This window comes from Hyla sarda, chromosome 7 (assembly GCF_029499605.1).
Source record: "Hyla sarda isolate aHylSar1 chromosome 7, aHylSar1.hap1, whole genome shotgun sequence".
Lineage (NCBI taxonomy): Eukaryota > Metazoa > Chordata > Amphibia > Anura > Hylidae > Hyla > Hyla sarda.
Genome location: NC_079195.1, coordinates 125,573,282 through 125,596,720, shown reverse-complemented (window position 1 = coordinate 125,596,720; position 23,439 = coordinate 125,573,282). Strand labels below are relative to the sequence as shown.

The following is a 23,439-nucleotide window of genomic DNA, read 5'->3' as shown; positions in this document are numbered from 1 at the left end:
ACAAAAGCCAAGAACAGATCAGAAATGGAGGACACATGGACACACAAGGAAAAAATGTGACTTCTCTTCAAATTCATTCCTGGCTTTATATTCCAAAATTGCAATAAGAAACCAATGAAAAAGGTTTCAATAAAAATAGTAAACTGATAAAAAAAAAAAGCAACATAAACCTGACCTGTTCCAGTAAAGATCTAATGTTTTTAACTATTTTGTTTATTCTATATTCAATGTTTAATGCATTTTCTTCTAAATCTAATGTTTCTAAAATGTAGAAACATTAGATTTAGAAGAAAATTCATTGAACATTGAATATAGAATAAATAAAAGATTTAAAACATTAGATCTTGACTGTAACAGGCCTGGAGAATACAGTGCATTGTTTTAGTCTATATTTCCTGTCCATCACTCTTTTGACCACATTTGATTGATTACAACACCAGAGTGACCTTAGACGGATCTATCAGTTTTTGATGATGTATTTACCACTTCAAATAGCAACCCAGCAGAAGAAGCTTCTAATAGAGCATCAATGAAAGCCAACAGAACATTATCAATGAGCTCTTTAAACATCAAAGCACCAGCACATTTAAATAGTCACAATGGGGGAGTTAGAAGGCACTATTAAAGGAGACTGTTACTAGAATAGCAGTAAAGTCACTCAGCCATATAACACCTTATATGTTACTGTCACTGTAGGAAAATGCTCAAAACATTATATATACAGGAAACAGCTTTTGCACAGTGATGGTTGGAGGACACTGTGGGAACCTGCAGTGAACTGGTTAAGTACTACATCCCGCCCTGAGGAAAAACATTTGGGACATGCACAATTCTGTTGCTATGGATGGCATTTATCTATCTTAAAACAGGAAATAGTCAACCCTAAAACAATCCAGTTTAGCAGTATGCACATCACACTGTCTCATTTTGCTGTGAGAAGGGAAATAATGAGACACTGGGAAATTTAAAAACAACGGTCTAGTATATAAGAAAAATGTGATTCTTCAAAGCTCCTATTTTCTGTCTTTACTAATCTGGTGTCCTGGGGTAGCAACTATGGGGATAAATAATGATGTATACATTTTATAATGATGTTAAAGGGGTGCTATGTAGGGACACCTCCGATCCCCCTGAAGGGATAGGAGTTAGGTGGTAGGGGTGCCCCCCTCCTATCCCTGCTATTGACCGGTCATTAGCAAATCGGGGGGGGGGAGGGAACTGTGGCGTGACCAGCGACAGCAGTGGAGGTCCCTTACCTGGCGGTGATCGGCGCCGGCGGGCGATGATAATCTCCCTGGTGCGGCGTGCTGCAGACTACGTAAACCGGTGAGTTGCCTAGCAATATCTGGAGGGTTACAGTTTGGAGACCACTATACTGTGGTCTCTAAACTGTAGCCCTCCAGATGTTGCAAAACTACAACTCCCAGCATGTACTGATCGCCGAAGGGCATGCAGGGAGATGTAGTTATACAACAGATGGAGGTATGCAAGTACAGTGCATGCTGGGAGTTGTAGTTTTGCAACAGCTGGAAGTTTGCCCCCCCCCCATGTGAATATATAGGGTACATTCATACGGGCGGGTTTACAGTGAGTTTGAGCTGCAGCTAATTTTCCGCCTCATTGTAAACTCATAGAGGGAAACTTACCGTAAACCCCCGCCTGTGTGAATGTACCCTAAAAACACTACACTACACTAACACATAATAAAGGGTAAAACACTACATATACACCCCCTTACACTGTCCCTCCCCCAATAAAAATGAAAAACGTATCATACGGCAGTGTTTCCAAAACGGAGCCTTCAGCTGTTGCAAATCAACAACTCCCAGCATTTCCGGACAGCCACTGACTGTCCAAGCATGTTGGGAGTATAGCACCAGCTGGAGGCACCCTGTTTGGGAATCACTGGTGTAGAATGCCCCTATATCCACCCCTCTGCAAATCCCTAATTTAGTCCTCAAATGCGCTTGGCGCTCTCTCCCTTCGGAGCCCTGTCGTGTTTCAAGGAAACCGTTTAGGGCCACATATATGGCATTTCTGTACTCGGGAGCAATTGTGTTAAAAATTTTGGCGGGGCTTTTTCTCCTTTTACCCCTTATGAAAAGGAAAAGTTGGGGTCTACACCAGCCTGTAAAAACTTTTACACTAACACACTAAAATGTTTACACTAACATACTTTTTATTTTCACAAGAGGTAAAAGGAAAAAAAGTAAGGCAATTTCTCCTGAGTACAGAAATACCCCATATATGGGTGGAAAGTGATCTGTAGAAGCACAGCAAGGCTCAGGAGTGTAAGCGCACCATGTATATGAGGCCTAAATTGGTGATTTGCACAGGGGTGGCTGATTTTACAGTGGTTCTGACATAATAAAATAAAAAATACCCACGTGTGACCCCATTTTGGAAACTACACCCCTCATGGAACGTAACAAGGGGTATACTGAGCCTTAAGACCCAACAGTTGTTTGACGAATTTTCATTACAGTTGTATGGGAAAATGAAAAAAATATATATATATTTTTAACTAAATGGTGGTTTTACCCTAAATTTTTTATTTTCACAAGGGAAAATAGGAAAAGAAGGACCCCAAAATGTGTAACCCCAATTCCTCTGAGTAAGAACATACTCCATATGTGGATGTAAAGTGCTCTGTGGGCAAACTACAATGCTCAGAAGAGAAGGAGCGCCATTGGGCTTTTGGAGAGAAAATTTGTCCGGAATTGAAGGCCACATGTGTTTACAAAGCCTCCCATGGTGCCAGAACAAGTGACCCCCCCCCCCACATGTGACCCCTATATTGGAAACTACACCCCTCACAGAATTTAATAAGGGGTGTAGTGATCATTTATGCCCCACTCGTATTTGACAGATTTTTGGAACAGTGGTCCGTGAAAATGAAAAATGTAATTTTGAAAATTTTGTGGAAAAATTGGAAAATTGCTGCTGAACTTTGAAGCCCTTTGATGTCTTCCAAAAGTAAAAACATGTCAACGTTATGATGCAAACATAAAGTAGACATATTGTATATGTGAATCAATATATAATTTATTTGGAATTTCTATTTTCCTTATAAGCAGAGAGCTTCAAAATTTAAAAAAATGCGACATTTTTTTTTCTCTGAATCAGAATGAAAGGTAAAAGCACCCAAGAGTTATTAATGCTTAAAGTGACAGTGGTCAGATGTGCAAAAAATGCATCGCAAACTCCTAGAGGGAAACTTACCGTAAACCCCCGCCCGTGTGAATGTACCCTAAAAACACTAGGGTGTGCAAAAAATGCCCGGGTCCTTTAGGTGAAAATGGGCTGGTTCCTTAAAGGGTTAAACTTTTGGAACTTTTAAAAACTATGGTGACAATTTATTAAGCCTCTATGGTGCTGGTCATAAGAGAAAGAATGCTGGTTGAACATACACTGCATTTCACACATTGTTTGTGAGCCAGCCTTTGACATCCACACCAGGTTTGAGCTTTTGAGATTTCTGGAGTAAGTTATGATAAATGAAGGGTGAATAAATACCAGTCTTCTATGCAAAGAAATGATGATGAGCTTTTCATTTACTTTGACCATCCATTGTGTCTATTGAGTTCATTTAGTGCCATAAAGCTCTCCAGTGAAGGCATGAAGCTTTCTCCTTTAGATAATAGAGAGGAGGCAATTCATGGGAATAGGATACATTGATGCAGAGTCCATAAACAATATGGCAGCATGCCACACAAAATAGACTGCTCCCATCAAGTGTATGGTCTCAGCAGTGTAACTGGACCAGCATACTCTTGTTAGATCCATGACAGTCTTTGGTGAATGGACAGGCACAATGTATACAGCAATGTGCATATTACCCTCTCGGAGGCATCGTGGGTGGTCTATTAACACTGCATCATAATGAAGTGTCTCCATAACCACAGGTGCCACATCTGGAGTCTCAGATGTCCTCCAATTAGCTATCTGATCAATTATAATGGTTGGGAAAACATGTTAAAATAACAGAAATAAAGAGAAAGAAGGGTCTTTATTGGAGTATATTTCTGCAATATGGATCACTTTCCAGTGTGTTCATCATGAATCTCATTGGAATGTATTCATGACAAGCATCTGCCCTTTTATGTTTATCATGTCACTTTGATACTGGGATCCATAGCAGAACATGAGCAAGAACAGCATCACAGTGACAAGCTTTCTTCATCTGTCTGGGACTTATACATAAGTCCCTGATTCACCCTTGCTTTATGTTTTTCTATCATTATTGGTATATGTTTGGATGGGTATATCATATAATACTGTGATGGTCCAACTACAGAGTGTTTGTACTCTCTTGCTATAGACAAATAGTATCCCTACACTAACATACTAATGAGGGTTTATACTTGAATATTGATAACTTCTTGGTTCTGGGGATGCCCATGCCAGGTTGGCATTTTAAGATAGGCAAGGCGAAAAAGGACAGGATCTGCTTAGATATAATCCTTATAATACTATATTTGCGTACCTGACAATTTTCAGTCTCCATGATCATCATGTCTTTCCGCTGTTACTGTGTCATTGTATTTATAAGGTGTTTCCTTTTTAATGCAATTTAAATAAAAGTTTCATTTTTACCCATTTATTTGAGGGTAATACTACAGTCATTATTGTTCCGGTGAAGCTGTAGCTTTATGAGTCTACATTCTGTCAAGGTTTCTATGCAACAATAATAGCATTGTGTGGTTTTACAGAGCCCTCAACAGAAAACCAGCAAAGATGTGTAAAAGCCTAATTATTTTCTTTATTCAATGCTGCCATATTTTAATATAACACACAATCAAGAGATATATTATCATATGTTACAAAAAAAAAATCACTTTCCAAAAAAGTAAAATTGACCTGTATCACCATGCAAAGTGCCAATAGGCAAGTCAAAGGACAGTGAACTGCAACCACTATGCTAATAACTACCTACACAGTGAGCCATTCCGCAGTGCAAAGAAGGAGAACTTCAATACCTCATTGAAACTATTTTTAAATACTTAAGACTCAGTATTATTTAAAATAAGGCAAAACAAATAATTGCTCAGAAAGTTTATATCCTTCCTCTGACATTCTGGGGCATGTTAAAGGAGTACTCCGATGCTTGTAGGCTGCCATAGACTCAGCTCTGCAAATGCCTATCTCTGCGCTGCCTTCCAATCAGCGCTTACGTTCTGTGCATACGCAATCCTCCCTTTAGGCAGGAGCTGGCCGGATGTCAGGAGCGGGCATGCTGGGAGATGTAGTTTTTAGCAGAAACTTCGGGCGGCCATAAGAGAAGAACGGCTGGGCCATTTAAGATGATTGAGGGGTCATTGAAAAGGTAAGTTAATGGGCTACATTGTGGCATTTCTTTTTTTGGTGGTGCATTGGAGTACTCCTTTAAGGAAAAGTGGAGTAGCTGCTTATTAGCAACCAATGAGATACCAGCTGCTGTTTTTCTATTACACCCTACCTGTCTACTATGGAAAACACCTTGACAATAAATACATTTGCAGCAGTAAAGTTTATTGATTACAAATTATGTGTAAGCATGCCTATGTGCTGTATAAATCTTGCCATGATCTCTAATGCAGGAAGAATGAAGACAAAACATTCCCAAACATCACATCCCTTTTGATACAGATAGTGTCTGTATGTAGGTAAAGATACTATCTAAATTAGGCTGGACCATACAAAATGGACTTCTACATTCTAAACATAAAGTGTACTGACAGTAGACTCAAGAACTCAAAATATAATTGGAACAAGATCCTGCCCAGTAACATAAGCACATCAAAGCTATCAATACACAGAGACAGACATTAAATATGTCAACTTCATATTCTGATCAACTGGTGTTTGACTAAACTGTTTTGAAAGCCAGCAGTACATAGCTGGAATAAAGCTAGCTCTTGTAACATTCGCGGTTGTCACCCACCAGCATGCAGCACGTCATGCTGCTAACCCCAGCCGAGCAGCACGGTTAGCTTCTCCTCCCTATTGCAGATTCTAGACATTATCCTCAGTACTGTTTCTGATGCAGCATGCATGCAAAGGCTGTTTCTTTAAGGTTCTGTATATGTTCCTGATTCCTGTTCTTCCCCAATCCCTGCCAGATACCACCTATATGAGAGCACTCTTCCCTTGCTATGGTGCCTAAGCAATAGTTTTTCTACTAGAGACAGTATCTGCTGCTGTTCTGATCTACTGTGTTTCTGACCCAAGCATGTTACCTGACTCTGCATCTGTCTGATCCTGCTGGTATCTTCCTGTTTCTCATGTGCATGACCAGGATTTACGACCACACCCCTGTCTACTAATCAAGTCTGCTACACCTGGCTGCATTTGAGCTCCTCAGCTTTGCTGTTCTAAGAGCTCTAGGTCAGCTATAACACCAAGTCTTCTCTGCACCATCAGACTCTATTGCTAGCTGCTAGCTGCCACAAAACCATGACCATTCTTGTAGTGATCTGATGTCTCTCATGCAGCTGAATTCCAGCTTCTGCATCTTTAAGGGGAATAAAGAGTGAAAACCAGGGAAACACTAAGGGGGATATTTATCAAAACTTGTGCAGAGGAAGAGTGGTGTAGTTGCCCATAGCAACCAATCAGCTTGCTTCTTTCATTTTCAAAGAGTCCTGTGGAAAATGAAAGAAGCAATCTGTTTGGTTGCTATTAGCAACTGTACCACTCTTCCTCTACACAGGTTTTGATAAATCTCCCCCTAAGACTTTGTTGACGTGGGTGAATATTCGCACAGAAAATTTTCGTGCAGACATTCCACCGACAGCAGAATGCTGGAAGAACATGCTGGCACTAGGACCACTCAGAAATGCGCTGTCTCATAGACGGCAATGCATTTCCGTGCAGACTCCGCAGAAAGAATAGACAGGACTGTTGTTTCTGCGGACGCCAAAATCTGAATTTCCGCACCAGAAACATCTGGTGTGGAAATTCTGCAATATGAACAGTGCAGCAGAATCCCATTGAAATCAATGGGACTCTGCTGCTGCAGAATGTCTGTACAGAATTCTTCTGAGGAATTCCACAGGGAAATTCCATGGTGTGAACATAGCCTTAGACTCGGCTCCCAAGTTTGGCCAAAAGCTAAACTGGGTCCACACACGTGTGGGCATTACAGCTATACAGTAGATAAACATTGGCTGGAACGAAGAATCAGTCAACAATTTAAGGTGAATATGGGCTGCCAGACAGAGAAAGAAGAAATTAACATGCTAGAAAACAACATATTGGATCCTGTGTTCCACCATGAGATAAGTGGTGTCACAGTTGTCTTGGATCAACTTTACTTACTCTAAAAACATCATGCTCAACTAAGCCGAACATGCATATTTATAGTGGACACTGCGGATACAGCTGTCGGCTGAACAAGTTACAGTTGACACCTATCTTATGTGTATGGCTGGCATAGCACAACAGATCTCAATGTCCAACGAAGGGCTTGAACAGCTCTCATTCTAACTACTCATCCTCCTAGGAGATCACTTTACATAGCTTGCTTCATATGTAAACAGAAGAAAAAGATACACCATATTTCACTGTCCACTGTCATGTAACCACTGGACAAATTCTACATTGCTTAGTATACTAATTGGTAAGGACATTCTTTATTAAGAAACCCATTCCATATCATTTGTGACACAGCAGTTTTACCCATAACGCATTGAGTGTCCCTGGTGTGAGGATATCAGGACATAATTGAATCCATTTAAACCAGACAAGAAAACATAGCAAGTGGAATATTTTGTCAGGTTTAATCTAGTAAAATGACAGACACCAGATGGAAACCCAGTGGACCCTATTTAAGCTAATTGGGTCTTTAGGGTTCTGTTGGTATCTGTCATGCAGTAGACCGGGTTTTTCTGCAATTGAACAGAATCTCCAACTCTGGACCTAACCTTAGTAAAAAATGGCATAACAGTTTTATAATAAAAGTGGTAATTCATTAGAAAATATAAACTTCAAGTAGTCATAGCCTAGTTGCATCAACTTTTCTGGGGCAAAAACTTCCATAAACAGATTTTACTATATCCTAGCAGAACCTGGTAAGCCAAAAACCATCATTTCCAATAATAAAACCATGAGGGAACTATTGATAAAGACTACTTGGTGTAGCAAGCATATATATTCATATATTTATAAAGCATAATTTCACTTCTTTCAACTGCCCTGGGCACAGAACTTCCATGGAAGTCTAGAAGAAAATATGTGTCCTTATGATATCGAATGTAATACATCATTTCTCCAACATTTAATGCCTACATAAGATCACCATAAGATCAAGTATAGAACACATCTTAGAGATTCCATCTAAGAAAAAAATATAATACACATGCCATGAAAGAAAATTTCAAACTCACACTGAAGGAAATGTATTATGATAAGGTTCTAACTATGTAAAAAATGAAAAATATTAAGTGGGATATCGGGTTCTATAAATATAATGGCTTATCCTTGGATTAGGCAATCAGTACTAAATTGGAAAGGGTCTAACTCTCTGCACCTCCACGACCATATGTACTTTCTTTTAGTATCGCCAGTTTCTGGTATTGTAAGAATATTTCTCACCTCTTGGCGTTGTGCTAAAATATGCCCAACTCTATTGCAGACATGTAGAAATGTCCTTGTTGACACACCAAACCATAAGGTGCATTGGAGACAAATATATACAAGAACAGGGATCAGCGATCAATACAGGTTCTCAGGGGTGTCCAAACAGCTAAGAGGACTTTTATAAGAATAAGGACCAAAATGTCTTCTTTTTACTATTTTATTAGTGTGATCTGATGAAGAAGCTGGTTAAATCCTATAACATGTAGTCATAATAATAATAATAATAATAATAATATACTAAGAATAACATCCTCTGGTCTAGAGAAGCTTGGGCACCCTAGAAAACTTTGGGGCACCCTAGAAAACCTTTATTGATTTCTACATTGACGTTATTATTACTTCTGGTATGTCAACTTTTAAGGAGTTATCCAGGAATAGAAAAAAAGAGCTAATTTCTTCCAAAAAAAACAGCACCACACTTGTCCTCAGATTGTGTGTGGTATTATAACTTGACTCCATTTACTTAAATGGAACTGAGCTGCAATAATACACATACCCTAAGGATAAGAGTGCTGCTGTTTTTTTTTATTGTTTTTTTCTTTTAAGAAATCAGCACTGTTTTTCTGGATAACCCCATTTAATTATTATTTAAAATGTATATATATATATATATATATATATATATATATATATATATATATATATTATTCTAAATATTTTGAATAATCTGAATGGCAATATAAAAAAATTTGATCTCTGTTGGGTCAGAATCTTCTTCATTAATTTGAATAACACTTATGGTGAATGGCCAGTTGAGGTGACAAATGTTATTTCAGAGTTTTCGCTAGCAGTTTTCTAAACTCAATCTGTTTTGCTCCTGTACAAATTCATTAACATTTTAAAAGATTGAACTTTCTGCCTGTGTAGAAGAATTTCAAAGAAGCAGATGTAAAAGACATTAGGATTAAGTGTTTGGGCAGGTTTCTTTTTTTCTTAAAAAAAAAAAATAGGTTAACAGCTACAATACTTTTTTTTATTGAATGGTGGAATTAGCATCATACAGATATCCATGATGATACCACAAAAATTTACAAAATCATGGTAAAAGAGGATTTTACAGAAGGGGGAATCTTGACACGGTAACAAGTAGAAATTATGGTTTGTCACAGTTTAATGTAGAGTCAGGCCAACCTACCAAAGTACCAAGACTCTGATAAAATAATAGCTCTAAAGATTCAACAAAAAACATTATGAGCTGAAGGAGTCCATATGGAGCCAAGTACTAGGGCCTCACTGCTTTGACTGATTGATGTACAGGGCTCGGCTTACAGCACTGAGCCAATTCGACCAGTGAAGGCAAGGAATGGTGGAAGAGGAAGGAGATGTGCATCCAGTCGCTAACACAGCTTCTTTGATACTTGAGCTCTAAGCATGATTTAGACCTATTCCCTTGAACTAATGATATAATAGTGATAATATGTCTTGTGTACAATGAAAACATCAAAGATTGTGATGTAACCAACCTCTTCAAAACCAAGTACATCATGACGCTATTAAAAAGGTATAGAGAAAGCTCTCCATAGCAAGTGACTGTTGACTGCTGGCAGCTACAGTCAGCAAATATTGGTTATTTAACCATCTAGATACTGACGTCAAGATGGTTAGAATTCACATCAGGACCCCTGTGACACAGTCGGACACAACGGTTATTATGGCAGCACTAGTACTAGTAGATTGCTATATTAACAGATCAATGCAGTGCATATGTATTTTATTGAACTGTATAAGCAAGTGAATGACTGCTTATACAAGTCCTCTATGACATTATTTATGCCACATGGTAATAAAAATGATTTAAAAAAAAGAGAAAAAAATACCCAATGGCAAAATTGCCAACTCTGGTCATCACATTCCAGAAAAAATTAAGTAAAAAGCGATCAAATGTCAATGGTTCTGACAAAGACAACAGATTCCTAACAAAGCTCTAAAGATAGAAAAATTTAAAAGGAGCATTCAGAAGACTACTGTACATTAATGTGTGTCTAAAGGTGGTATACATAAGCTGTAGGCTCCATGGTTGTCTGACAGCTATTTATCCTGGTCTCCTTAGAAACATAAACCTTCGGCTTGGGAAATGTTCATGTGTTCTCAAATGGAGAGAAAGGTTGGGCAATATAAATCAGACCTGCCCAATCCTTCTTTACCCTGACATCATCTGTTAGGGAGAGTCAGGAGGCCCCCAAAACACTTTGGACAGATGGCAGGTATGGCGAACCTTTGACTAAAAGTTAATGGGGCCAATAACTCCTTAAGGACCCAGCCCATTTTCACCTTAAGCACCCAAGCATTCTTTTGCAAATATGATCACTGTCACTTTAAGCATTAATAACTCGGGGATGCTTTTACTGTTCATCCTGATTCCAAGATCGTTTTTTCGTGACATATTCTACTTTATGTTAGTGGTAAATTTTTGTCGATACTTGCATCATTTCTTGGTGAAAAATTCCAAAATTTTATGAAAAATTTGAAAATTCTGAATTTTTTTTTAACTTTGAAACTCTGCTTATAAGGAAAATGGACATCCCAAATAAATGATATATTTATTCACATATACAATATGTCTGCTTCATGTTTGCATCATAAAGTTGGCATGTTTTTACTTTTGGAAGACATCAGAGGGCTTCAAAGTTCAGCATCAATTTTCCAATTTTTCACAAAATTTTCAAAATCAGAATTTTTCATAGACCAGTTCAGTTTTGAAGTGGATTTGGGCCCAGACTACTGTGGGCCCCAGTTTAGAGACCACTGCACAGTGATCTCCAATCTGTAGCCATCTAGCTGTTGCAAAACTGCAAATCCCAGCATGCCCAAACAGCAAACGGCTGTCTCGGCATGCTGGGAGTTGTAGTTGTGCAACATCAGGAGGGCAACAGTTTAAAGACCATTGTATAGTGGTCTCAAAACTGCAGCCCTCCAGATGTTGCTAGGCAACTACTCACTGGCTTCCGTAGGATTGCCGCACCAGGGAGCCGCATCACCGTCCTCTGCCGCCCGCTGCCAATCGCTGATGGGTAAGTAGACCTCGGGCGACGGTCACCATCGGTTCCCCCATACTGCCCAGACTACTGTAGGTGGGCAGAACGGGGGAACCAAACTTTAAGCACCCCCCCGCCCCTGATCTGCTATTGGTCAGTCGCTTCTGACCCACCAATAGCAGGGATAGGAGGGGTGGCACTCCTGCCACCTCACTCCTATCCCTTCAGGGAGATTGGGGGTGTCTCGGACAACCCTGATCCCCCTTATTTTCCTGGTCACCGGGTCTCCGGTGCGAATTCACTGGTGATTTGCTGCAATCACCAATATGGAGGGGTCTCAGAACCCCCCTGGGCATTGGCATGGGATGCCTGCTGATAGATATCAGCAGTCATCTCGGTCCATTCCCCACCCGGCGCGCGGCGGGGACCAAAGTTGCCCCGGGCGTACAGGTACGACCTTGGTCCTTAAGTTCCAGTGTGTCAGGGTGTACCTGTATGCTTGTGGTCCCTAAGTGGTTAAAAGGTTCTCCAGCATTTAAAAACAAATCCCCTAATTACATGATAGTAAATAAGTGTGTCATCTCCCCAAATCTCCTAGCTGAATGGTTAAGCTCCATGAAGTGGAAAAATTTAGGGGTTATTTCTGGTGATTGTGGGGGTCCCCTTTAGGAGCTTTGACTTTTTTTTCAGAACAATAATGAACAAGTATATGTGGTTGGTTGCAGTCACCACTTATAGGAGGTGCAGAGATATACAAGAATGTTTTTAAAGGACACCACTTATCTTTGTAATAATACTGTCTTAATAATTCTCATTTATGCAGCTACCACCAATACTAAATGAAATATTATAAAATAATATATCACATTTGGTGGATCCCCTGAAAAAGGTTGCACAGGTTAACCAAAGATAAAACCAACAAATTAATAAAAAAAAAGTCTTTAGCTTTTAATTCTGAAACAATATTAAAGCCTAACATAATGTAAGTCATATGGAATAGCCACTGTAAAGATTTTCCCCAATATCTCCTCATGTAGTAGGAGAGATAAACACTATTAAATGTGACATACATGTATTACTAATACTGGCAGCTGTCCACCCCGAGCAGTGAAACAGCAGCATCCTGCCCAGACTGCCAATCCCTGCACGAATCAGCCACATTTCACTAAGCATGGCAATCTGACAAGACCCCCTATGCCAGCAACTATTTACAGACGTTTTACGTTCAGTTACTAAAATGAGACACAACATGCATACATTGCTTTCAACAATACAACACTGCAATCCATTTAAAATCTTATTATTGAAATTTCTTTGTGATATCCAGCTAGCCATGACCTGGATCAACAACTTTAGGGTTATACAATTACAATGGCTCTACCGACAAAATGATAGGTGTATAATAGTAAAAATAGTAATGGCACACATATCCACTTACAGCTGTTCAATGATAGCAGAAAGTACTATTTCAATAGCATTTACCCATATCAAGAAACAGATTAATAGGATTGAAGGTGTTCCCATGTGTACAACCCATACAACCCCTATTCTAGATCTCTAGAGCAGGTCTACACTTTTTAGCGACTCTTTTCTCTGGCTAACAGAGAAGGAGTGCTGAGAAGGGACTTAGCATTTATGACATCCATATGTGCAATCCCCTTAACTACAGAATATAGAAATTAAAACCCAAGTATCATTGCAAAACATTGTATCTTTAAACAAAAGATTAGGGAAAAGTTCTGGATACTGAAATACATACCTTCAGGGAAATACAAGAAGTCAAAGGTCATCAGGAAGTCCCCGTGTAATTATTAGTAATTTCCTGTTGGACAACAATTAATTTCTAAGCAGAAACAGGGGAATTCTAGGCTGACGTGAAGTCTTAGAGTCCGTAGTACCCATCAATCAAAACTGAACTATGGGACCTAGTAAACAAAACTATGTTCCTTTTAAGATGCTGGATAGTCTTATTTTTATATATTTTTAGAGGTTTCTGTTGAATTTTGCCATATATATTAAAGCTTTTGTGCACCGTCCTTCCAGATCTCTTAATTTTTAGGTAAGATCTATCTATCTATCTATCTGTCTAGCAATATAATTGTTGTAAGATATATATGTACTATTTACGTTCCCAGTGGATGATCATCTGTAATATGACATCTGATCACATTGGGGCTTGTGCTTCCTATACACTTGTACCTGATAAACAAATCCATGACTACTATACAACCACCATTTTGAGGAGCCACTGTAAAAACCTCCTTGTATTCTTCTGTAATTACAAAATATTTTTTTATACTTTTATAAAAAGTATATATATATATATATATATATATATATATAGTGACCCCCCCGACCTACGATGGCCCCGACATACGATCATTTCAACATATGATGGCCAATCAGAGGCCATCGCATGTTGAAGGCAACATCAACATACGATGCTTTTGTATGTCGGGGCCATCGCATAAACGGCTATCCGGCAGCGCAGACTGTTTCAGCTGCCACCGGATAGCCGTTTACGGTGCCCCGTGTGGTCCGCTGATGATCACTTACCTGTCTTAGGGGCTCCGGCGCATCCTCCTCGGGATCCCTGCATCGTCGGCGCTCTCCATCCTCACGTCGCTGCGCACGCCGTCCCGTCATAAATAGGAGCGGCGTGCGTAGCGACGTGATGGTGGCAACGGAGAGCGAGGATGCTGGGGAAGCAGAGGCCTTGCCGGATCGTCAGGGACACCCCGGAGACGCGGCGACAGCGATGGAAGGCGACATCCAGGGCAGCGGTGACGAGCGGTGACGGTCCGGAGAGGCGGGGACAGGTGAGTACAACTTCCTATGCCAGTGGTCTTCAACCTGCGGACCTCCAGATGTTGCAAAACTATAACTCCCAGCATGCCCGGACAGCCGTTGGCTGTGCGGGCATGCTGGGTGTTGTAGTTTTGCAATATCTGGAGGTCCGCAGGTTGTAGACCACTGTCCTATACTTTACATTGCACGGATCCCTCAACATACAATGGTTTTAACAAACGATGGTCCATTTGGAACGGATTACCATCGTATGTTGAGGGACCACTGTATATTCATTTATTATTATTATTATTATTATGGAATTGGCACATCAGTGGCTTTTTATTGCCTTTTTATTGTGTCTCTATATGTCTTGAACAGTATAAAGAAGGGTTTAAAAAAATTAGAGCATTTAAAAAAAAAAAACTTGTATATAGTGTGCTGACTTCTCACTATAGACTGCATGTTGTTATATACAGTATCACTGAAGCATTTTTTACATTCTGTCCACACATTGTGAATAAGCTCTGTATGTGCCACCTAGGATGGCCCTGATATGTAGGAAACAATCTCTGATAACACAGCTGTATAAAATATCATCTTCCAGTAACAGGGTAATTTTTTTTTTTATGAAAGTTGCTATAGGTGCAGGGTACAGAAAAACCTCTGTATGATAAACATTGAGGCCATAATACTGATCCAAACCACAAGATGTGGATCTCTTAAGATGGCGACAAGCATGAGGCCTACATTTGACATTAATAGGGCTTAATAGATTTGAAACCCACCTGTAGAGGTGCAGAAATTTTAATAAGACCACAATAAATGTCCAGCATAAACTAGTGTACTGTAACTGTGCCCTTTGGGGTATTGAGTGGTTTCATAGGGGGAGAGTTATCAAAGCCTGTCTAGAGGAAGAGTGGTTTCTATGGCCAACTGCACCGCTCTTCCTCTACACAGGTTTTGATAACCCCCTCATCGTGTACTAACTTTCTCAGCATTTCACATCTGCCACACCATAAACTTTCCACAGGTGATGTGGGGGAGAGAAGGGTAAGGCATGTTGATTTTCACCTATCCAATCCACTTGTTCTGAGAGGGATACTCCATTACCAGAGCTGTCTAGAAATGGCTTACCCCTCCTCTCCTCATTTATGTGTATGGGGAGATCGGGAGAGATTAGTTGAATATTTGGCTGGCAACTATTGAAAGTAGCCACAAGTTATGTGACACAGTAACTTGTATTTAACAGACTTTTAGCTATAGACTGCTATGTTGGTAAGTTTAAGAAGCAAAGCAGCAAGGTAGATATGAAATGCTAATAATTCCCTACACCAAAGGCTGTCTGGGCATGCTGGGAGTTGGAGTTTTGCAACAGCTGAACGCACCCTAGTTGGGGACCACTGCCCTACCCACTAGTTAAAAAACTAGATCCAAAGTTATATAGCACTTCTCATGTCTATTCTACAAAAACTTAGAGAACGTTATACCCACATATACCAGAACAATACTTCATACATCCAGCTAATGATAATACTGACCTATTTGTATGGTAAATATATGCATTAGGAAAATCTCAGGACATAAACTTGACATTGACCCCAAGTGTGGTATGAGCCTAATTTTACACCATCCTGATCGTAAAGAGCTTAATTTAGAATTTGTTCTTAGGAGATCTTGGGGGTGAACAGATGGACAATTGTCTCCCCAACTGCAATATAGAGACTGTTTTAGAGATTTATGTTCCTGGCAAGTATAATATATATGTAAATGTTTTACTATAAAAAAAATAATGATTCATCTAGCCCAGAAAAACCTCTAAGCATGTTAGAATAGTTGAGCCAACTTGGAATAATTACACACTGTAATGGTATCATTAATGTGTAGATTACAGGACTTCGGCTGCCTTTAAACACCAGCCTAATATATATCTATGGCTGCAGGGCACGGCAACTGTTGTAACAGTTGTAACAAAATGCTTTGGTGCCAGTTTGGCAAAGAATGTATTACATTTTTTCTCAACTAGTTTTAATTATGATAATGAAATGATACATTTTGATACAACTTAATGATGGAATTAAAATATTTAAGAGAATAATAAAGCTATTTTATCTCAACTGCTTCATAACAGCATTAGACTGAATCATTGGGGGAGATTTATCAAACTGTGAGAGAGAAAAAATTGAGAGATTTTTCCCAAAACAGCCAATCACAGCTCAGCTAACAAGCTCTGGTAAAGTGAAAGCTGAGCTGTGATTGGCTGCTGTGGGAAAATCTCTCAAAAAGAAAGATAAAGCTTTCATTTGGGAAGCAGAAAGACGAGTATCATATTTTTTTAATATGTATTCAGCATAGAAGCAAACAGTGAGCAATTGTGTGTCACATTGTAGTCATCTACTGTACCACACACATTGCTATGACACCTGTCAGCAACACTACACCAATGATACATACTCAAACCGGAAAAGAAAACTCAGCAGACACTTGCTCAAAGGCATTCTTCACCTCAACATTTGGTGCGATTGTTAAAGAAACATTTACATAGTTTTATATAGAAGGGACAAAAATACCCCCCCAGTGACATGCATATGATGTACAAATACAGCAGTCGGAGGTGTTGTTTAGCTATTTCTTCAGTGCACTGTGAAAAATCACTGAGGATTTACCTACAGTATAATCATTTAGAGTAAAGGGATTGTCTCTCAACCCCTTTAAAAAAAAAAAAAAAATCATTCTGAATATCAGCTGATCGGCTGTGGGGTCATCTTCTTTAAGCCCCGGTAATCAGCTGTTATAGCCAGGGAAAGACACAGGAAAAGAGAAGTTCGGCACTGCTTACTTCTGCTCTCTAAGGATACACTGTAGAGAGTGCTATATATTCGGAAACTGTCTCTTTGCTTTAAGGCGATGCTCAGACATGATGCATCATTTAAATCAACGTAGAACATAGGTAAAAGAAAAACATTGGCGACTCACCAAATCTTCTTTCTTTTCTTTTATTGCAAAAACATACTCACAAAATACAAATAGTATCGGGGGGGGGGGGGGACTAGGCCGGGGGGGAGGGTACAGGTGGGCGACAGCAGCCGTTGTTTCGCACTAGTTCAGTGCTTCGTCGGGCCTCCTTTGGAGGCCCGACGAAGCACTGAACTAGTGCGAAACTATGGCTGCTTTCGCCACCTGTACCCCGACGAAGCCTGATGAAGCACTGAACTAGTGCGAAACAACGGCTGCTGTCGCCCACCTGTACCCCCTGGGACTAGTCCACCCCCGATACAATATTTGTATTTTGTGAGTATGTTTTTGCAAGAAAAGAAAAGAAAGCAGATTTTGTGAGTCGCTGACATTTTTCTTTTACCTATGTTCTACGTTGATAGCCATGGAAAGCCTTGTCTGGCCAGACGCTTCAAGTTGATGGCCAACAATATATCTTGTGGACTGGTTCCTCCAGAGCTAAAGCCAGTCATTGTGAACATCTTCCTATAGAGAAGACTTCAGAAAGATGGACATCTTTTCATAACACATATAGGGCATATGGACAAGGGTTGTATTCATGAAAAAAAAAAAAATCCGCCAGAATATCCCACAACAACCACTAATCTAAAGTAGACAGGCAGTGTTTTACTCTACTATACCTCATATTGGAAACTTATCTAATTTAAGAGCAAAAAAACTACAATAAAAACCAATAAACTCAATAAGAGAACCAAGTTGAATTTGTTTTTGGTCTTTAAATTGCTTAAAATATGTAAAACAGGGGTGTAAATAAGCCTATGCCTAGATAGGGCTTGTCATCAGAATCTTGCTTTAAAATGAAGGTTGAGATAAGTAAAATGATTTCTGTATGCAGCCACAACAGCAAACACTATTTCTGGGGTAAACATACTTAAATTGAAGTTTGAACCAATGGCATTATGTCTGCCATTTTCAACAAGTGTTTTTAACTAGAATTTGCCCCCAAACCACCGGCTCACCATCTGCATTGGCATCACTATTAAGAAATGTTTCTCATTGAATGGGACAATTCTGCAATACATAGCACTGCTGCTGCCAATAGTACAGTGATGTAAGGACACACATGTAAATATTGAAGAGGCTTCTTCCACTTGTGCGTGTGTGAGTTGGACCCCCACACATCTAATATTGAAGGCTTATCCTAAGGAAAGCTCATCAATATTAAAAGAGGCTACAGCCCTCATTCAAGTCTTGTGAACCCTTCAAACAGCTGATCAATGGAACCCCTGAGGAAGGGCTATCAATTTTAAGCACCTAGATGATCCCTTAAAAGTTAAACTTTACAGATATAAGGAAGTAAGAAGAGATTTTGTTTTAAGCAGTAATAATGTATAGCATAGAACAGGACTATGATCCCAATGCCAATGATGGCACCTGGACAGCCAGACACAGGCACATACACTAACTGTATTCCCAGCTAATAGAAAACCAGCAGGCCCTAAACATCTATGATGATGACCACTACTAAGTGTCTTTTAACATGTGCAGGGTAATTGTCTATAATAAGAGCCAACTGATGATATAGGAAGTCCATCGGCTTTGATTTATTTTATTTTCACTGGACAATTATCTGGAGGGGTTTGAATGAACCACTAATTTAGCTTTGTTCAAACACCTCAGATGTATTGCTGAGGTTGTACATGTACTAGAATGTAAGAAAAATGTGGTTTCTGCATTGAGATGTCCAGGACCATAACTACAGGTCTGCTGTCTTTGCCTGCGCATACACATCCAATTCCACAGCAAATAAGTAGTTACACTAAACTCTATGAAGCCATTAATGACACAAAGGTGTCTGTATGGACATGTATCTTGTGTCTGTAGAGCGCGACAGTGGTACCCCTAAGGGAAAATGCACACTAGACTGATTTGCTAAGAACATTTTCACAGCAAATCTGAGGAAAAATCAGCATGAAAATTCCTCACTGGGGCTGTGTGAATTATGGTGTGGATATGATGTGGATATGGTGGGGATTTTACCTTCTCTACTGATTTCAATGGGGAATATCTGCAACAAAACCGGAACATAATTGACATGCAGAAGATTTTAAAATCCACAAGGATCAATGTCAGTCAGGAAATTCCTGTTGTGTGTAGTTTTCACAAATCACTCCTTATTTGCTGTAGTTTTCACAAGTCACTTCTTATCAGTTCTGTAATTTGCTGTGGGTTTTTTGTGAGAATTTCCACGTGGAAAATTTGCGATATACATATCTAGTGTGCTTTTGGCCTAAGAGATTGGTTATATGAGCAAATGACATACTAGTGTAGGTGTATAGGTTGATTTCTAGATCCTTTAAATGTTATTTATCAACAATATAAAATGTAAAAAAAAAATACAACAACAAATAAGCTCATGTTGTCATTTACACTTGTAAATCCACTGTTGCAATAATACTGATAGAAAGTGACATCTTGTAGTGTTTTCTGCATAAGCTTTTATTACTTTCCAGATGACTAAAGTGACACTTAGGCTGTTTTCACACTACAAAATTCTCCGTTTTTAAACATCTGTATGAAGTGCCGTCTGAAACCCAGCTGAAAATGGCAGTAACAAAATCCTATACGTCCGTTAGAAAATCCCATTATAGTCTATGGGATTTTCTAATAGCCGTTTGAACCCGTTATAGTCCGTTCATGATAACGGCCGTTATTTTGTGACGGAAGATAGTAACGGGAGAAATAGTTCATGAACAGACTATAACGGGTTCAAACGGCTATTAGAAAATCCCATAGACTATAATGGGATTTTCTAACGGACTTATAGCATTTTGTTACTGCCGTTTTCAGCTGGTTTTCAGACGGGACTTCATACAAATGTTTAAAAACTGAGAATTTTGTAGTGTGAAAGAAGCCTTAGGTCTCATAAAAAATAATACATTGGCACATGTAGCAGTATTAGTTCTATACTACTTCCTAAAATGTTTTTCTAACAGACAAGATTGAGTTTTATCTCTGTCCCATCATAGTGTAAGGGACACTAAACCATCAGGCTTCTTCATGTCAAACACGCCTGGCTCTGAGCAGTAGTTTTCAGGACTGAAAATAACTTCAAAAGAGCCACAGACAACAGGTCACCATTCCTATCATTTCTACTTAACCTATAAAGGAAAGAGATACACTATTCCCACATCTCTCAATGTGGCCCTTTATATGACTCTCTATGTATAATGACCAAAAAGGATGCAGCCTTGTAAAATGTTACATTAGATTTGTAGCAACAACTATTATTGGTACGATAAGTAAAAATTGTCTGAATATATAAGTCTACGGTGCATGATATGTGATTCATAATTAACAAGTTAGACATAAACTTCCCATTGTTAAGACATGCTTTAGACAATAGAATGTAATAAGTTATTAATAAAATACAGGGTTAAGTTTATTTAAAACTTTGGAACCCTCCATCTTGGTTCTGACATTATTACAGCACATTTTGTGGCACTGGTTTTGCTGTGCAAAAATACAGAACCTGCCCAATCCAAGGAAAAATCAATGGTTACACCAAAGCCAGGTTAGATCAGATGGAGAAAAATGAGAACTTGTCTAAACTGACCTTAAAATGTTTTTTTTTTTTTTTTTTTTTTTAATATCAAGTGATGTTAAAGAGCTTGCAATTTAATGATACTATTATAGGGCATCCGTCTGCATCTTACATTTTCAGACTTCATCACTGATACTTTGGTTGCTTTGACAACAATTCCTTCAACAATTCTGGAGCTTACAGAACAATGACAAGAAGTTATCAAAGAGCAGAACATAAAAGCACGCATGCTTTCAAAAGCCTGGAAGAGAAAAGAATGTGTTTCCTGGCAGCCAGAGTGTGAAATGTGGAGATATTAGTGTTTTCATTCAATATTTGAGCAATGTAAGAAAGGTGCAATAAGTAAATATGTACAGACCTCTTCCAGCAGTTGGTCAACTCTTCCCAAAATAGCTGTCTCCATTTGGTCTGCAGAGACTAAGGCAGATAAGTGAGTGTATCTGAACTTCTCTAAATCAGAAACCCTGGACTGTAAATCAGAAGTTCTACAGAGAACCAGGAGGCTGAGAACCAGGGAAAACCCTGATAATAAGGTAAACCCACATGCCAAGAGTGCAGGGAACCTGCTGCACTTCCTACAGTCCTCTGTCCTACAGGGGATGGTTCTACAACTCCTAGAGAAGACACTGTTGCTAGCAGCAGCTCTCCACACCTCCTTCCCCTCCATGCTCTCCAGAGGAACAATAAATAAATAAATAGAATAAATAAGTCACAATCTTAATCCAAGGAGTACAATCCAGAATTAAGGGGGAGGAAGTCAACCCGGGGTGGATCCACTAGCAGCTATTTAGTATATGCCAGGCTGAATACAGGAGCCACAAATAAATAGGTGTCTGCAGATTTTATAGATCCAACTTCACCAAGCAATATTTAGAGAAGAAGAGAGAAAAACTTCTTGGAAAGTTCTGTAGTTGTGTTGCTTTCTCTCTTCCGCTTTGCAAACTTCAATGACTTGTGAGAGTTGTAAAAGAATCCGGCATAGAAGTCCCCATTAGGAAGGTGTAATTCTCAACTGGTTGGGAGCTGTGCTGCGGCTGATCTTCTCTCCTGTGTAACATGACACACACTGCTCTCTCCTTCTGAACTGCAGGGATCAGATGAGCCAGCTAGACCCCCCTCCTTCTATGTAACCTCCTCCACTCCTCCTTGCACACTCTGAACTGATTTATTTATTTATGCAAAGTGTCTGACCAGGAGACATCCTATCCCACCACCCTCCAAATCCCCTGAGCACCTCTCATCAGCTTGCTTCCAGCTTTGAAGTGATACCCATAGCAGATATATATAGGAGACAGCAGGAAGAGTCTGTAAATCCAGGACTTTTTCTAAATCTGCATATATAAAGATCCACTAGAACATATTCTGCATTGAAAGGTTATTAATTACTTATTCATATTGTTTAGCAATTCACATTTTTAAAATGTTTAAGATATCACAAATAACAGTTTTGCCAACATAAGTTATAACTACAGTTTAGGGCAGCATCTAACTAATGGAAACTAATGAACACACAATGGCCCTCATTTACTAAGAAAATCGGGTTGTAAGTCTATGTTGCTTTCTTACCCGACTGCTTTTTTCCCCTGGTATTTATTATTATGTCGCATCCTGTTTGTCGCACGTGGGTTTTGTAGGTTTTGGTTTAAGGCCTCTGCTTCCCCGGGATCCTCGCACTTCGTCGCCGCCATCACGTCGCTACGCACGCCGCTCCTATTGGATGACGGGACGGCATGTGCTGCAACGTGATTATGACGATGGAGAGTGCCGATGATGCATGGGATCCCGAGAGGACGCACCGGAGCCCCGAGGACAAGTGAGTGATTGTCAGCGGACCATACGGGGCACTGTAAACGGCTATCCAGTGGCAGCTGAAGCAGTCTGCGCTGCTGGATAGCCGTTTATGCGATAGCCCCGACATACAAAAGCATTGAATGTTGATGCTGGCTTTAACATGCGATGGCCTCTGAGAGGCCATTGTATGTTGAAATGATCATATGTCGGGGCCATCGTAGGTCGGGGGGTCACTGTATTGTCTAGGAAAAAAGCCTGTGTATTGGCAAGCTCTTATGAACCAGTAGCAAGGTAACAACATAACATAGAGGAGTCAGATATCTCCAATTGGTTCAGTTTATGTGTGAGCTACAGATGTGTTAGGAGCACATATAGTAAACCAGGTCAATGGTGGACATTTATCATTGGCTTTACACCACTTCAATGTTCTAAATGTCCCTTCAAATTTTGCGCAATTGCATTTTTTGCACAATTTTTGGTAGAGCATCTTTCAAAGTTGTCTACTGTTTGGTGCACCATACACCAATTTTTGCAGAAGAGCTTTATTATTTGCGCAAATTAAATTTAGAAGTGTTTTGTTTGCGCAAAGCCTACTTTATTTTTTTTGCACAAACCTACACCACCTAATAGGAGATGTACAAATGTGTCAGATGCTAGAGCACAAAGCTTAAAGGAGAACTCCGGAATATAAAAATTGTCCCCATACTG

The 23,439-nt window shown here is 39.5% G+C and overlaps 1 protein-coding gene across 1 annotated transcript in view; it reads right to left on the bottom strand.

Annotated features, from left to right (window-relative positions):
- Positions 1 to 21,988, bottom strand: part of LOC130282439 (collagen alpha-1(XIII) chain-like) — a 62,030-nt gene extending 40,042 nt beyond the window's left edge. Inside the window, exon 1 of the mRNA XM_056530693.1 lies at positions 21,299 to 21,988. Within this exon, the coding sequence (XP_056386668.1) occupies positions 21,299 to 21,607 (309 nt within the window). The 5' untranslated portion in view covers positions 21,608 to 21,988. The remainder of the gene's footprint in view (positions 1 to 21,298) is intronic.
- Between the last annotated feature and the right edge of the window lie 1,451 nt (positions 21,989 to 23,439).